An 18151-nucleotide genomic window follows, 5' to 3' on the forward strand; every position below is an offset into this window, starting at 1 on the left:
GAGCTTTCAGAAATCAAAATTAGTTGGACGTTTTGGCGGGACCCGGCAACTCATAGGGCCCCACCATCGACCATGCCGCCTTAACCACACACGAATATTCTTTACTCCTAACCTAATTCCTAACAAATCTTCAATAAAAACATTTTCTCTTTACATTTTCAATGAAAGGAAAATTACATTAAAACTATTAATATTACTTAAAATGTGTAATATTAACTTTTATGTAAAAAAATATTTTTTTATATTATCAATATTAAATAGTAAAATACAAAATTATATTTAATAAATTATAACAAATATAATGTTTCTCATATTTTATCTATTAAGTACATTTGAATTAAAAATTTTGAATGAAAATGATGTCATATAATTTGGTTTTTTGCTATGGAACATTTAATTTTAATTTAATTAAGCTACTATTATATCTCTTAATTGAAATTATTTTTTAATTCATTTTTGTTGTATCAGAATTTGAAAAAACATTGTCACAAGAGAGAAAATAAACAAAATTATGATTGATTTTTTTTGAATTAAATAATTATGGGTATATATACAATAAATGGAATATTCTCAATAAGGATTTGAGAGTAACATATGTTGACTTATGAATGTGCCAAATCATTTTACATAATCAGCAAGCATAATTGCACTTACCAACCTCTTATGAAATTATATTATTTTATGATTTTTCATTTCCTTTGAAAAATAATTGTAAATGACCAAAGGATTTTTTTAAAAAGAAAATTCATATATTGTTTAACAAATTTATTCTTGAAACTTGGACACCATGAGTAATGAGATGGGCTTCACACAATTGAGCTTCAGACTACTTGGTTATCTTAATATCAATGGTTAACAAATTAACTCCCTCCGTCTTTAAAACGAAAGTTATTTTTTTTAAATTTGATTTAATTTTTTTTAATAAAAATTATTTTCTATTGATGAATTTTTAAATGTTTCAAAAATAATTAAAAGTAATTCATAATCCGCTGCCATTAACATACCACCGATTTGACAAGCAATTATTTGTGTTGGGAGTTGGGGCTAGTGACTGAAAAATAGAAGATGGCCACAAACCCACCACATCGATTTGGCCATCAAGTTAGCCTCACACATGGCCAATTGGCAGGCCTAATATTTTATGAACGTGGTTGCTTCCTGACAAAGAAGGCAAAATAGAAGATCTCTCTGTTCCCCCATGTTGACTCAGCCTTAGCTGTAACTCCCTCTTGGGAACAGTCTTGAAGCTCACGACCACTCCAGCTCTTAATCAAATTCAGACTAGTCAAACAATTTTGAGCGAATCTATGTCTTCAGATCCAGGACTATTGATCTATGCCGGGATGGATGAATCATGCACTTACCAAGATTTTCAGGAATTTCAGGTTACTTAACGTTCACTGTTCCATTTACCCAGATGTAAGGTTGCTGAAAATGCAACTCTTTGGGAGATTCATTGTGAAGACTACCTGCCCAAAAGAGACCACATGTGTGAACTGATATCTGTATGCTGAGTGGCCACTCTGCTGTTTGTATGCGTATGCACTAGATCATTTTCCAAATTGAATAAGGGGTTTCCCTTATTGTCTCAGCAAAGGATAAGTGTTACCTTCTTATTTTTGAGCTCCCGCAAGTCCAAAGAAGCCATCTTTGGAAGGACGTGACATAAGGCATGTGGAAGGGGCTGCCAAGTTGTCATTATCACATGCCCAACTCGTACTTTGTTAAAACCAACTTGCCACAATTGGTTAACATTTGCAGCCCAGATAAGAAAACCTCCTGGTTGTGGCCCATAAATATTTTATCTGGCATTGATGCACATCCACTGTTCACCAATAGTAAGGCACAAAATAATTTTACCCTTGGACAAGATCCTTTTGGTTGATCGAGTTAAGACAATGGAGTGGGCAATGAAAGAAGAATTAACACTGGGTACTGAACTGAGCGGCAAACATGATAAAACAAGGATTATGAAAGTTTTGAATTCTTTCTAAAAATTTATTCCAGTACATGTAGAGTTTAGCACACAGTATCCATTTATTCCGATTGTTCAAGCACATACGCAGTTATTTTCAGTTCTCACAAGGATCTCTTATAGCTTTGAAGGAGACTGGTACCAACCCCATGGTTCATCAGATATGTATTTAGTCACCTGCTTCACGCTCAAGTAGTTCTCAAGTCCCCTGTAAAATTTTTTCTAAAAAGATTAGGGGAAAAAAAAGAGCTCATTTGAATGCTCATCTGAGATGTTACACCAGCCTAGAATAAAGCTGTAAATATGTGGAGAGATAGTCTCCGTATAACAACTCAGTTCCTCCTTATTTTACTCCAAAAATAGAGGAAGTCATTGCATACGTTTGGATTATTTGAGAAAATAGTTTTTAAATGTCTGATTAGGGTAATTTAAGGCCATACCATTCTCCTAATTCACGACCAAAACCACTACGCTTGAGTCCTCCCCATGGAGCTTGACAGAAGCATGGCTGTGAGCAATTGATCCATACGATACCTGCCCGGAAAGCCTGAACAACAGGGACACAGAAAAAGGTCAAGCTCACTAGTAACTGACCTCTTTTAACTGTTGCATTATGATCACCTTCAAACGACAGATTGCTACTTTGCCTTACCTTGCTTACACGATCACACCTTTCCAGATCTTTTGATATCACAGCAGCACCTAAACCATAACTGCAAAGCATCCAATGTTAGAATGGACCAAAATCATCAAGAGATAGGGCGACGCCAGGCAGGCAGGCAAGCAAGGGAAGGAAGGTGAAGAACTTCCAAGAAACAAAGGAAAACATCCAGATACAAGAATCAACTCACTGGGTGTCATTTGCCAGTTCAATGGCTTCATCTTCTGTACTAAATGTTTTAACACAGAGAACAGGTCCAAACACTTCCTCTCTCCAAATTTGCATGGAGGTATTTACATCAGTGATGATGGTTGGCTCAATGAAGAATCCCTTGTTCAAATGCTGCAATTCATTTGAAAGTAATTCAAACAACCTCACTATTTGATCCAGAACAGCTCTAGTGATGGAAAAGCAGGAATTATACATACCTTTGGTCTAGCCCCACCAAACAAAATGCTTGCACCTTCACTCTTAGCAGTTGAGATACATTTCAATATTTTCTCATACTGCAGCAATGAAGTAATAAGTTAAGTAGCATCTATGATTAACAAGACTCGGTTAAAAAGTTTGAATACATAGATATCATGACTCTGAAAATGCAACTGAACCACCAAATTATGGATTTTTCAAAGCTACACTTTCCCAGCCAGTGCAATCACAAGGAAGATGTAATCCCAGAATTTAAATTGCAGCCCCCCCCCAAAAAAAAAAAAATAAAAATAAAATAATAATAATAAAATAAAAAATAAAAAAAAATTCAGGAATCTTATCAAAATTCTTACCTGCCCTCCACTGACAACTGGGCCAAGTCTGCAACCTTCCTCTAAGGGATCTGATATTTTAATCTTTTTGCACCATTTAACAAGCCTGTCTACAAATTCAGTTGCAATGCTTTCCTGAAACATTAAGTTGGACATATATTATCTCGAGTTATGGCACCAAAAAATTTTAAAAACAAATTCATGGCCTCAGATGCTCTTTATACTTTTGTCCACTTTTTGTGAACCCATAAACTTTTAGTTGGCTCTGCTGCTGCGTAGTAAATTCCATGTCATCATACACCAAACTAGAGACTTGTGTTTATTGCTATGTTTTAGAAGTACAAGTTTTGGAAGATAAAAAGGAGTTTGTAATAAAACTTTGAAGATAAAATGTATGTTCTGATAACTCATTTGTTGCCATTCAGTGCAGGAAAGTTAGCAGTGAGGATTTCTTTGCCCTTCTCTTCATATATTATTCTAAAATTTTATTTCCGTTTGCTGAATTTGTTTCCACAGCTTGTTGGTAGCTCCCTGCGTTGAGTTGTAGAATGTGCAACATGTTGGCTTGGAGTTTGTGTGGGGTTAAATATGCTGGCTTCTATATTGCAGGGGCAGGGAACTGAATTTATTTGTTTAGGTCATATACGGGTGATTATGGATCAACTGATCAATGTTAATGGGAACTTTGATTAGTTGAGTTCTGCTCCAATAATGAAGAATAGAAAACAATCACCTAAATACTGAACAATACAAAAGCCTAAATGAAACTTCATGCATCTACTCTACGCAGATACCATAGCACACCCCAAGTGTTTCAATTTTCAAACCCTGCATTAACAAGGTAGGATTGACAGATTTAAATTCTTTTTTAATGAATAAATTACTTCTTTATTGTCTATGTTTCACCCCTTACTTGATTTGCTTTAAATGTTGGACCTAATTTTTCACTTTGTGGCTTTATTGTGATGTTCATTTTACATCAGGCAAGCAAGAGCATGATGCATCCAACAAAGCAGCAAATTTCTGTTTTAATGTTACACAGAAAAATTAAGGTCATTGCAATCACACTGAACCATATCGGTTATATTGATTTAGTTCTACAAAACTGTGATTTGGTTAGCCAACTATAATAAAACAATAAAAAAAATAAAGAAAACTACAAGTTATCACAGACACACACACACACACACACAGAGAGAGAGAGAGCAATTCTTAGATGGAAGTGTTATATAAAGAAGCGCAATGCCATATTCATACTTACATGCACAAGAAGACGGGATGTTGCACTGCATATCTGGCCATTTGTCCAAAAGCAACCAAAGATGGTCCATTCAGCAGCTGTTTAATTCAAGAATAAGTAAATTAATATAGCAGCATCACCATAATAAACATGAATTCTACGCAATGTTGGGGGTTTATCAGATTCCAATGTCCTGCTTGCACAATCTGTTTGCACCAAAGGAAAATTCAACCGTGCAAGAGACACAGGCACCCAGAGTTAAAAACTTGCTTCAGGAAGAACTAACCCTTGTCAAGATCAACATCCTCAAAGACAATAATTGGGCTTTTCCCACCAAGCTCCATAGAAACAGGCTGCCAGTAAATTTTATACAGCAACTTTAATCCACATAAAGAACATCAAGGAGAGGGAAAAAAAAGTTTAGCACACTGGTCTACCTTGACCATCTGAGCTGCAGATGCCATTATCCTGCTCCCTGTAGCTGTGCTTCCAGTAAATGCTATCTGTTAAGAATTTACTTACTAACGATTATTGCATGTATTACTCACAAATTGAAGAATATATTAATTGAAATTCAGCTTGAGTCACCAATAAAAAAAAAATGATTACAGAAAATCAAACCTTGTCAACATGGGGATGAGATGCCAAAGGAGCACCAGCTTCAGGACCCAATCCAGATAGAATATTGAGGACACCTGGAGGAAGACCAACCTCTCTACACACTTCAGCCAACTCTAAACAGGTCCTGAGAAATTGAATAACATTAAAGCTGGAACAGTGGATGAACGACCAACATCATATTTACGCCAGTTGAAATAAATTATGACATACACTGATGCCAGTTCAGATGGCTTCAGTATTGCCGTGCAACCTGCTGCCAAGGCTGGAGCCACTTTCCATGTAGCCATCAATAGTGGGTAATTCCTTCAAAACATAAATGTAAATGAATCTTAGATTGCTAAACTTCAAGTTTCTTCTAGATAAATAAATACCAGAGGCTTTGATACAAACTGGTTGCCAGAAAATATCAAAGATCAGAATTCATCACAAAATTTTAATCCGCTTGGGAATTCAACATTTCAAATCCTCCAGAATAAAAATGAGATTCACCATTTCAATAACATGAATAAACTAAAATTCAGTTGGCTCCCATGGGAATAAATTATAGATTTTACAAATTCCATAAAGATATTAAAGAAACAAGATATTCCTAAGTACTACTGAAGGCACAAATGGATAAAATTATGCAGAAATGAATAAAGTTATGGGTCATAGATGTCACTGCTAGTAAGGTGTCACTCAGATTAATGACAGTGAAACAACTGATAAAGAAATTCGGATTGTGTGATTAAAATCATCGAAAATCATGGAAAGGTTACAACATATAACTAGGAAACTTAAGGATCATGCACTTCTAAAAGAACTATTTTGTAAAAGAATAATTCTAAAGCTAAATCTCAATCTGCAGATATTTTAGTGATAAACATGAATAACCATTTCCACACAACTGATTCTTCCAAATTCCCATATGATGAGATTCAAGCACATTGTTACCATGGCCATTGATATCAATGCAACTGAAAATAGCAAAGCATATGGATGATAATTTTACAAGCATTCGACATCACTAACACAACAAATCTTGCAACAGATATGAACAAGAAAACAAAATAGGAAAGATGCAAAAATGAAAAAGAATTTAACAAAAAGTAGCAAGTACCATGGAGTGATCAATGCAACAACACCAATAGGTTCTTTAAGAACATAAGACTTGAATGTTTCCATAGGAAGAGAAACTGGAACGTTTTGCTTTGCATCTAAGCCTTCAGCAAGATCAGCATAGTACTCGAAGCATCCAGCAACATCATCCTAGACAACAAAAACCCACATGTAAAACAATATTACAGAATATCAAATGCAAAAATTCTGAAGCCACAGGCATACTATATCCCATGCTGCTTCATCCAGTGGTTTTCCGCAATCAAGTGCTTCTAGTTTTGCTAGTTCAGGTTTCCTTTCTGTTATCTGCATGCAAACAAATCGAGGATTGAGAACTGAAGATCTAAAAGGCAATTACCAATATTGTATATTCAGCAGAAACCTTATCTTATTTCTCCCTTACCATGCCTTGAAATCATTACTTAATAAAGAACAAAAACCTCTGCTACCCAATTCATCACATCGTTTACCCAAGATCCATGTGAGATGGCTTTAAAATGAAACTTAAACATTAATAAAGCTTAGATAAGCAAAACAAAAAAGCTACAGTAAAGAAAAATAAACGATTTGGGAGTAAGCCACTAACTAACTCAGTCTACAAGCAATTGCTATAACACTGCAGTAAAGCTCATGAATCTAGGGCAAAATTACACCCAGTGAACTAACAATCATTTTATCAGTTAAAAAAAAGTAGCACAAATTTATATTGGATGTGGCATAGATCACCGCCAAAGAGTAAAATCTAAAAGTATACCTTAGCAGCAATAGCACGCAAGTACTTGGCTCGAAATGCACCAGAAGTGAAAGCCCAATCTCGGCCTTTGTTCTGGGTAAATGCTTTCCGGGCTGCTTCCACCGCTAGCTCCACATCTTCTGCAGTAGCTGCAGGTATATCACCTGAAACATTTTTTTTTTGGAAAAAAATAAATTACGGATATTATATTATATTCTTTGAATTCTACTATCAGCTGAAAAACGAATAGAAATCATCAAGCAGTTGAAAATATAAAATTAAAGATAAAGAAAAAGAAAATGAAATTAGGCGACAGGAATGAACAAGTTAAAAGAGAAAAAGAAAAGAGCAAGCAGACCAATGATCTCCTCCGTAGAGGGGTTGATTATAGGGATCCGTTTCTTGAGAACAGGCTCCTTCCATTCACCGCCAATGAATAGCTGTCGATTGGGTAGTGGGATCGCCATTTTTTCACACTCAAGAGTTAAGTCTTCTACACTGCTCCGCTGCTGTGATTTCCTTTTATAATGGGAGTGAAATGAGCTATCCTGTCGTGTCCAGATTGATTACCGAAGTTAGCCTGCTAATGGATTAGTCACTCTCATTTTTTTCAGGTTTTTATTATCTCCTTTCATTTCTAATTTTTTTTACCCTTTCTAAAAACAAAAATTTCATAAAAATTTTAATTTAATTATTTTATTTTCAAATAATTAGCTAATTTGAAATAAAAAAAATTCAATTAATTTAAAAGTTTTTATTTTAAAAAACTTAAAATCTTAAATTATTTGGTAATAATTAATTTCAACTTTTAAAAATCATACTAAATGGAAAATAAATATTAATTTAAGATGATTTTTCTTTTTCTTTTACTTTCATCTTATTATCATTATTTACAAATATAATTATATATGTATATTTTAGCTGTAAATAAAAACAATAATAATAGAATCGTCTCAAAGAGTTAGGTATTCTCGAATTCATGCTATAATAATCAAAATCAATTACCCTAAAACAAAATAATTGAAGTAATATCCTACATGATTGTTAGACATTAACAAATAGAGATTTATTAAATTTTATTACTGCAATTTCATATGAAATGTTTGTAGTGTATATATATACATATACATATAAATAATTGAATAATGTTATACCAATTGGGTAATTGTCCTTGTGATGGCGAATTTGAATTTTAAATTAAAAATATTAAATTTCATCATTTAATTTTAAATTATCTTTAAATTATTATTAAAATCTTAAACAAACTCAAATAATATCAAATAAATTTTAAAAAAAATATAACTTACTTGAATTTTAAATAGGTAATAGATTTATTTAATTTTTTAATAATTTAAATACAAAGCTTTTAATCTCACTAAATAGTTTAAAGGTAAATTTGATATTTTTACTGATAGATGCGAAAATCTTCAGTTTCATCTTTTGTCTTCACTTGTAAAACCTGGCATTTATACAAGGGTTTGGATTTTGATAGTTTGAGATTTAGTGGGGGTTTCGGGACGTGGACACTTGAGCGGTGGCTCGATTCAATGGGTTGACAATTAATTCATAATTGATCCCGTTAGATCTTTCCATATTTTCTTTTTGAGAAAGGAACCTGTAAAATTGAAAAAATACAATAAAGGGTCTATCGGAGATGTCCCCAGTGGAAACTCTTTGATACTAAATTAGTTCAAAGATTATTTGAGACATAAAGGAGAGGGTAAAAGGAAATAAATAATAAGACATTTATGAGGCATCTCCAGGAGCCCCCATTTGAGGGTTCTTGTGTGAGTATATGAGAGATTTTTCTATAAGAGTGTCAGAGGGAGATATTAACTTTTTGTGAGTTAGACTCCGAAACATAGAGCTTTTAAGAGCCTGAACCCCTTTTTGGGACTAGATCAGTGATATATATATAATGGAGAGGCATCCTGATGGCATCCAGTCTTAAGTCCCATTAGATCAGACACGGGCAGCCTTTGGCAGGTGTATTAGGTGGCTAATAAATGTGGAGTCAGTTAGCCCATACCATATCTGTCGTGTATGTCACACTAGTCAGTCTTTCAGCACACACATTTAATACTTCGGAAGGGCTAGAAGTGTAATACCCGGCTAGACCCCGGCATCAGAATTCTTACTTTCCGGTGGAATCTCCGTTGGAATCCGGAATTCTCAGATGTCGGAGCCTTCTAGAAGGGTAAAATAAAGGTTTTCATAAAATGTTTTTATGGTTTTAATTAAAGAAAGAAAATTGAGTTTTGAAAGAAAACACCATGGAGGAAAAATTCAGGTTCGGCCGCCGAACCTCATGTTCGGCCGCTGAACATGGTGGAGTTGCGGAAGCTCTTTTGGCCCCCGAAGGTGGTCTGGCCAGCCACCTATAAAAGGCCCCTTGTCCGAAAATGGGCGAATTTTCTCTCTCCATTTTCGGGCATAGGTGAGATTTCGCCCTTCAATGGTTGATTTTATGTTTTTCTTCAAATCCTTCAAGTTTTTTATAAGATTTTTCCTTATTTTGAAGATTTTTGAGCTAAGATCAAGGTTTTAGAAGTTTGGAGACCTCCGGAGACCTATTCTCCTAATCTCCAAGTTTGGATCACCTCTCCTCTCGATCTTCAAGAGGTAAGCGTAGATCCTCACCTTCTTTTATGTTTTAAGTAAGTTTTGAGGGGTTTTAAGGGTGTTTAATGCATGTTTAGAGTAGATGTAAAATGTTAGGATTTATGTTAGTTTAATGATAAATATATGCTAAATGTGATGTTTGTGGGGGTTTAGGCTAGTTTTATGCCCCCATATGCTTGAATAAGTGTTTATGCATGTTTTAGAATAGATGAATGTGTGTTGGGAAGTTGGGATGGCTGAATGTAGGATGGCAGAATCGGGTTCTGCCACTCAGGAGGATCCAGGTTCGGCCGCCGAAGCAAGGTTCGGCCGCCGAACTTGCCAGAGGAGGCAGTTTTGGCTGCCTAAGCTTGCTCCCGAAAGTTTGGACTTTCGGCCGCCGAACCTGCCCCCAAAAGTGCCTGACTTTCGGATCTGCAGGGACCTTCGGCCGCCGAACCTGCCATTGCAAGTCTCCTGACCAGCCTTCCTTTGCTAGTTTTTTATGCATGTTTTGATGATATTTTAGGGGGTTTTTGGGGAGTTGTTTAGAGTCATGTTAGAGTTTGTTTGGTCCCTCATTTGAGTCCACCTATGTAGGATCGGACCCGAGGAACCGAGGAGGCCAGCAGTGTTAGCTGTTTTAGAGTCAGCCAGAGGTGAGTAGAACTGAACTATGTTTTAAAGTAATGAAATCTTTTAAGCATGTTCATGCATCATGATATGTAATAGGTTGTTTGCACTAGAATTCACGAATATGACGCATTGCATAATTTGCTGTTGATGTGGATGGATATTGGATGACCCACTAGCCCTCGATATGATATGATATGATATGGTATGATATGTAAGTCCAAGTCGAGGCCCATTCTACGCCCCTGGCATGATATAAGAGAAAGTCCAGGTCGATGCCTATTCTACGCCCCTGTCACAATTGATTATGTTATGTTTGTTATATTAAGAGAAAGTCTAGGTCGAGACCCATTCTACGCCCCTGGCACGGTTGGAAATGTAGAGGATTATTGGTGACAAGTCCATCCTTGATGTGAATTGTATGTGTTGTGATGCATTTCATGAAAGCATGTGATTATTAAATTATTTTTACTGTTCTACTCACTGGACTTTAGTAGCTCACCCCTTTCCCCTAACCCCCAGGTTGCAGGGTCAGAGATAGCTCAGGAAGTCAGTAAGGGTAATGGCTATGTCATGTAATAGAGTTTTAGTGGACATGTAATGTGATGTAATGTAATGTAAAGTAATGTAATGAGTATTAGTATTGTGTTTGGCCCTAATGTATGGTTAATTCCTTTTGGTACATGATCTGTATAAAATGTTTTTAATGATGATATATGTTGACCAAGCTTGATGTATGTAATGTTGACCCAACTAGAGCATTTGATGAGAGCTCTGGTATGGGGTTTTTATGTATACAGTTTTGGTGCATAAAGATCATGTAGCCTTGATTCCCGTGTTTCCTCCGAGCGCTTAGCCTTAAGTCTTGCTTCTTCTGAACTTTAGCCTTGATTCTCCCAAGCATTTTTCCCTTCCTTGGGTGATTTTTGGGCTCTTAGCCCTGACTCTCTAGCACTTCTCTTGTTTCTGAATTTTTTTTAAAAAAAATAAAAACTTACACAAAATATATATAACGAGAATGCTCGTTGTTAGTTTGAATAACAAGATATTTAGCTTCATATTTCAACTGAATGCAAATATTAATTTTATTCAACTATATCATTTTATATGATTCTAAAAAATCTAATAAATAATGTTTCTTATGCATAAATTGTAATACCCGGCTAGACCCCAGCATCGAAATTCCTACCTTCCAGAGGAATCTCCGTTGGAATCCGGAATTCTCGGATGTCGGAACCTGCTAGAAGGGTAAAATAAAGGTTTTCTAAAATGTTTTTATATGTTTTTATGGTTTTAATGAAGAAAGAAATTGAGTTTTGAAAGAAAAGACCAAGGAGAGAAAAGCCAGGTTCGGCAGCCGAACCTCATGTTCGGCCGCCGAACCTCATGTTCGGCCGCCGAACATTGGGCTCTTGCGGAAGCACCTTTGGCTCCCGAAGGTGGTCTGGCCAGTCACCTATAAAAGGTCCCATGTCAGAAAATGGGCAAGTTTTCTCTCTTTATTTTCGGGCATAGGTGAGATTTCGCCCTTCCGTGGTTGATTTTGTGTTTTCCTTCAATCCCTTCAAGTTTTTGATGAGTTTTACTTTGTTTTGAAGATGTTTGAACTAAGATCTAAGTTTTACTTTGTTTTGAAGATTTTTGAACTAAGATCAAAGTTTTGAAGCTTGGAGACCCCCGGAGCTCGATTTCTCTCAATCTCCAAGTTTGGATCCCGTCTCCTCTCGATCTTCAAGAGGTAAGCGTAGATTCTCACCTTCTTTTATGTTTTAAGTAAGTTTTGAGGGGTTTTTAAGGGTGGTTAATGCATGTTTAGAGTAGATATAAAATGTTAGGGTTTATCTACCCTTTATGATAAATGTATATTAAATGTGATGTTTGTTGGGGTATAGGCTAGTGTTAAGCCCCTATATGCTGGAATAAGTGTTTATGCATGTTTTAGAATAGTCAAATGCATGTTGTGAAGCTTTTAGGTGGTTAGATGAGAGAGGCAGAATCGGGTTCTGCCATTTGGGAGAACCCAGGTTCGGCCGCCGAAGCCAGGTTCGGCCACCGAACCTGCCAGAAGAGGCAGTTTTGGCCGCCTAAACTCGCCCCCAAAAGTTTGGACTTTCGGCTCTGGAGGGGAGTTTCAGCCGCCGAACCTGCCCCCGAAAGTGCCTGAATTTCGGATCTGTAGGGACCTTCGGCCGCCGAACCTGCCGCTGAAAGTCTCCTGTCTAGCCTTCCTTTGTTAGTTTTCTATGCACGTTTTAATGATGTTTTATGGGATTTTTGGGGAGTTGTTTAGAGTCATGTTAGAGTTTATTTGGTCTCTCATTTGAGTCCACCTGTGTAGGATCGGACCTGAGGAATCGAGGTGATCAGCAGTGTTAGCTGTTTCAGAGTCAGCCAGAGGTGAGTAGAACTGAACTATATTTTAAAGTAAATGAAATTTTTAGCATGTTTATGCATCATGAATGCCATGCTATGTACTAGGTTGTTTGCATTAGAATTCACAAATATGATGTATTGCATAATATGATGTATTGCATAATATGATGTTGATGTGGATAGATATTGGATGACCCACTAGCCCTCGATATGATATGTTATGATACGGTATGAAAGTCCAGTGAGGCCCATTTTACGCCCCTGGCATAACTGGATATGTTATGTTACGTCATATTTTAGAGAAAGTCCAGTGAGGCCCATTCTACGCTCTTGGCACAATTGGATAAGTAGAGGGTTATTGGCGATATATCTATCCTTGATGTGAATTGTTTGTGATGTGATGCATTTCATGAAAGCATATGTTATTAAATTGTTTTACTGTTCTGCTCACTGGGCTTTAGTAGTTCACCCCTTTCTCCTAACCCCCAGGTTGCAAGGTCAGAGATAGTACAAGAAGTCAGCAAGGGTAAAGGCTTTGTATATGTAATAGATTAGTAGTGGATATGAAATGACATGTAATGTAATGTAAGGTATTTGTACGGTGATGTAATGAGGATTAATATTGTGCTTGGCCCTAATGTTTATTGTAAATCCCTGTTGTACATGATCTTTATGGAAATGTTTTTAATGATAATATATATTGAACTAAGCTTGATGTATGTAATGTTGACCCAACTAGAGCATTTGATGAGGGCTCTAGTATGAGGTTTGTGTTGGAAAATCCGGAGATTAATTGCAATCTAATTGCGCAGCGGAAAAATAAAATTTTGGATTTCCTTTCCCAGAATCCGAGTGCTCCGTTTAAATCATAAGAAAGATGTGAGACTAACCTGTTAATCTCGTAGTGAAGATACACTGGCGGACTGATGGTGCTGCCTTTTCAAACGAACACCCTCTATGGTATCCACACGAACGTCTTCTATCCTTCTAGAGTGCTAGCTCTTTTCAAGATGGATAGATTATGTACTCTATGTTCTACAATCTTTTAGACTGAGTTTTCTCAAAACTTTTTCAACCACCTACTCAATCTGTAGAAGGAGTATTTATAGGCCTCAGTCTTTTTATTTTCCCACAACTCTTTTCCTAAAAGAGTTGTGCTTAGAACCCACTATCACAATCTCACAGATACTCAAATATCTTTATGTGATAGAGTCCTTTATCTGTAACACTTACAGATTGACTGCAGATCTTTTAAATATTATTATCTCATAATAATAAATTATTATTATTAATAATAATAACACTTATTATTATTAATTATATTAATAATTAATATTAATAATAATATTAATAATAATAACACTTTATTATTATTAATTATACTAATGGGCTTTTAGCCCATTAATATAGCACATCAACAACGTTCTTGTGTGTGACCCAATAGGCTCATATTAATTGGCAATAGGCCCAGTCCAACAAGGCCTATAAGTCATAAGTGGCCTCTAGCAAGACATTATGACTACCCAACTAATATGAGGATCAATAGTCCGATAAAGCCTATTAAATAGAACATGTATTAATCCCTTTGTCACACGATATCTAGTTTGAACATAAGTCATGGTCAATGTCAAACTTATAATGTTCAAACTTATGATTTCTCGATCTCTAAGTAGACTGATAAATTCAAATGATATTGATCACACTATCAATTCATTTGAGCACGGCCATGCATTTCTCAGTCTCACTCATCGAGGGGCCCAGAAGATATCTCTCTCATAGAGAGGGACAAATCCTATCTTAATTGTTCATTTTCCTCTACATAATTTCTATTATGCTCAATCATAACCTTTATGATTGTCCGATTAAAGACAACGTTTGATTATGTCAAAACATAACAGTCCTTATGTTGGAAACTATGACAATCTCAAGTCAAAGGATTAAGACATAACTACTTTGAGATTCACTTATGACAATGACCCATGTAGTGATCTCAATGCGGGTCCATCCAATACTTTGTTCTCTAACAAGTATTTATGATTATTGATTTATATCAACATATACATAATCATCTCATGATTATCAATCAATAATCATACTAGTTATATTTTATTATTATCAACATAATAATAAGTAACCAGGGATGATAATCATTATTATGTAACATGCAAACAAATAATAATGATAAAAACCTCTTTTATTTATAACAAAAATGACATACAAAAAGGTACAAGATAATGGCCTAGGGCATATACACTAACAATCTCCCACTTGCACTAGGCCTAATTATACAAGTATCTAATACCTGTAGACCTAGTGTGCTGATCATGCTTGACCTGTGAAAGAGGCTTGGTCAGTGGATTTGCAATGTTGTCATTTGTGTCTACTTTGCATATTTTGATATCTCCTCTATCAATGATCTCTCGAATAAGGTGATATCGCCTGAGTATGTGTTTAGATCTCTGATGAGATCTGGGCTCCTTTGCCTGTGCTATGGCACCGTTATTATCACAATAAAGGTCCATAGGTTTTGCAATGCTGGAAACCATTCCCAACTCTGAGATGAATTCCTTCAACCAGACTGCCCTTTTAGCTGCATCTGATGCTGCTATATACTCAGCTTCTATTGTAGAATCTGCTATAGTGCTATGCTTGGAACTCTTCCAACTAACAATTCCACCATTTAAATTGAATACGAATCCTAACTGCGATCTGAAGTCATCTATGTCGGTTTGGAAACTAGCATCTGTGTAACCACTTACAACTAGCTCGTCTTCCAATCCTCCATAAACTAGGAATGCATCCTTAGTCCTTCTAAGGTACTTTAGGATATTCTTAACAGCTGTCCAGTGACTCTCACCGGGATCTGTCTGATATCTGTTTGTTGTGCTCAAGACATATGAGACGTCTGGTCTAGTACATAACATGGCATACAAGATAGATCCAATAGCGGAAGCATAAGGGATCTTATTCATCCGTTCTCGCTCATCAGATGTCATAGGACATTGATTCTTGCTAAGATGAATACCATGAGACATGGGCAAGAATCCTCTTTTGGAATCTTGCATGCTGAACCTTTTCAGCACCTTGTCAATATAAGTACTTAGACTCAGACCGATTATCCTCTTGGATCTATCCCTATAGATCTTAATACCAAGGATATATGCAGTCTCACCTAAGTCCTTCATTGAAAAAGAATTCCCTAACCAAGTCTTAACCTTTTGCAAGGTAGGGATATCATTTCCAATGAGTAATATGTCATCCACATATAGAACTAGTAACACAACTGCACTCCCACTAACCATTTTGTAAACACAAAATTCATCTTCATCAATGAGTAAAAGTTCACGATTATCAGTCATGAGAAATCCATATCTCTCAGGCTGATGACGTGTCTTATCAGATTTGCATGGGACTTGTGTTACCCTTTCAGTCTCCACAACTGTTTGTGGTACTGGAAGTGGTTCTACTGGCGGTTCAATGCTCTCTTGTGGTGCTTGAGTTTTCTCAAGTCACACTGTACTCCCACTGAATCTCTGAGAGATAAATTCCTTTTCCAAAAAGGTACCATTTCGAGCAACAAACACTTTGTTCTCTGAGGGAGTATAGAAGTAGTATCCTTTGGTTTCCTTAGGATACCCCACAAAATTGCACTTGATAAATTTTGGAGCTAACTTATCTGAAACTGGGCGTTTCACATAAGCCTCACAACCCCAAATCTTAAGGAAAGACAAACTGGGCACTTTCCCAGTCCATAACTCATATGGTGTCTTTTCAACCGCTTTCATGGTACTCGGTTCAGAATGAATACAGCTGTTTCCAAGGCGTAACCCCAAAACTATAAAGGGAGATCTGTTTGACTCATCATAGATTGAACCATATCTAACAAAGTTCGAATTTTCCTTTTAGAAACACCAATCCATTGTGGAGTTCTTGGAGGAGTTAATTGTGAAACAATTCCACAGTTTCTAAGATATTCGTCAAACTCTTGGCTCAAATATTCACCACCTCGATCAGATCGAAGCATCTTAATAGTTCTACCAAGTTGATTTTGTACTTCATTTTGAAAAGTTCTAAACATTTCAAAAGATTCATGCTTATGTTTCATTAGGTAGACATAGCCATACCTACTGAAATCATCAGTGAATGTAATGAAGTACTGATAACCTCCCCTAGCACTAATGCTTATTGGGCCACAAACATCTGTATGTATTAAGCCCAATAAGTCTGAAGCCCTTTGACCTTGTCCAGTAAAAAGGTCCTTTGTCATCTTACCTAGCAAACAAAATTCACAATTTTCAAATGATTCAAAATCAAATGAATCTAATAAACCATCTTTATGGAGCTTAGATATGCGATTCTCATTTATATGGCTAAGACGACAGTGCCATAAATATGTTGGGTTTAACTCATTTGGCTTAGTTTTCATAGAAGTTATGTTATAGATATTGCTGTCTCTAGAATCATCTAGATAAAGGACATAAAGGCCATCATATGAATTTGCAATACAATAAAGCAAACCATCTTTATGAATGGAACATTTCTTATTCTTAATGAGAAATGAAAAACCTTCATCGTCCAAAACAGAAATAATATTCCTACTCAAGGTAAGAACATAAAAGCATTTGTTCAAAACTAACAAAAGCCCATCGGGCAAAATAAGTCCCTACAGCTATGGCAGCAACTCTTGCTCCATTGCCTTCACGTAGGTCCACTTTGCCCTTTCACAATTTTCTACTCCTTTTGAGATCCTGAAGTCGTAGTCTCACTACTCTTCTTCTTCTTGTACTCATCCAAATAGAGTTTGCAATTTTTCTTCCAATGCCCTGGTTCCTTGCAATGGAAGCAGATTCCTTCCTTAGGAACTATTTCCTTAGGAACTTTTGCCTTGGATTGCCATTTAGGCTTGCCTCGTCCCTTAGGCCCATTTCCACCTTTAGACTTGGGCTTCCCCTTATTTTTCATGGGCTTACCCTTATTGACATTCAAAATTTGGGTAGGCCTTTTCTTAATATTTACCTCAGCTGTCTTTAGCATCCCATGCAACTCAGGAATGGATTTCTCCATATTGTTCATGTTATAGTTCATGACAAATTGAGAAAAACTGCTAGGTAAAGAATGTAGGATCAGATCCGTAGAAAGTTCTAAACTCAAAGGATAGCCAAGCCTAGCAAGGCGATCAATGTAGCCTTTCATCTTTAAAACATGAGCACTAACTGAATCACCTTCAGCCATTTTGCAATCATGCAATGCAATGGTAGTTTCATACCTATCCTGCCTAGCTTGTTGTTGGAAAGCTTGTTTGAGATGGACACTCATCTCATAGGCCTCAAGGTGCTCCAGATCCTTCTGAAGTTCTGGGCACATAGTCGCCAACATAAGACATCCAATGTCATTAGAATCATCCATATGCTTCTTATGCTTGTTCTTAACAGCATTAGTAGCATCAGCAGGAGGT

At 36.2% G+C, this 18151-nt stretch overlaps 1 protein-coding gene across 1 annotated transcript; it reads right to left on the bottom strand.

The window, feature by feature from the left end:
* Window positions 1-1968: 1968 nt before the first annotated feature.
* LOC110617997 (betaine aldehyde dehydrogenase 1, chloroplastic) lies at window positions 1969-7644 on the bottom strand. Its single transcript, XM_021760987.2, has 15 exons — window positions 7448-7644; window positions 7111-7253; window positions 6582-6662; window positions 6358-6506; window positions 5469-5561; window positions 5259-5382; window positions 5075-5140; window positions 4924-4990; window positions 4659-4735; window positions 3419-3532; window positions 3065-3142; window positions 2827-2978; window positions 2628-2688; window positions 2416-2522; window positions 1969-2183 (listed from the first exon to the last, which is right to left on the bottom strand). The coding sequence occupies exons 1-15, from the start codon at window positions 7554-7556 to the stop codon at window positions 2093-2095; spliced, it is 1512 nt and encodes a 503-aa protein (XP_021616679.1). The 5' UTR covers window positions 7557-7644; the 3' UTR covers window positions 1969-2092.
* Between the last annotated feature and the right edge of the window lie 10507 nt (window positions 7645-18151).

The sequence above is a fragment of the Manihot esculenta genome, chromosome 6, assembly GCF_001659605.2.
Source record: "Manihot esculenta cultivar AM560-2 chromosome 6, M.esculenta_v8, whole genome shotgun sequence".
NCBI classification, from domain to species: Eukaryota; Viridiplantae; Streptophyta; class Magnoliopsida; order Malpighiales; family Euphorbiaceae; genus Manihot; species Manihot esculenta.

What these genes read in the sequence shown, in the direction of transcription:
- LOC110617997 (XM_021760987.2), bottom strand. Translation starts at nt 7,556, where the DNA reads ATGGCGATCCCACTACCCAATCGACAGCTATTCATTGGCGGTGAATGG. An exon ending in CCATCTGAACTGGCATCAGT is followed by an intron (nt 5,383 to 5,468) that starts GTATGTCATAAT and finishes TCAATTTCTCAG; the next exon opens with GACCTGTTTAGAGTTGGCTG. An exon ending in CTGCAGCTCAGATGGTCAAG is followed by an intron (nt 4,991 to 5,074) that starts GTAGACCAGTGT and finishes ATTTACTGGCAG; the next exon opens with CCTGTTTCTATGGAGCTTGG.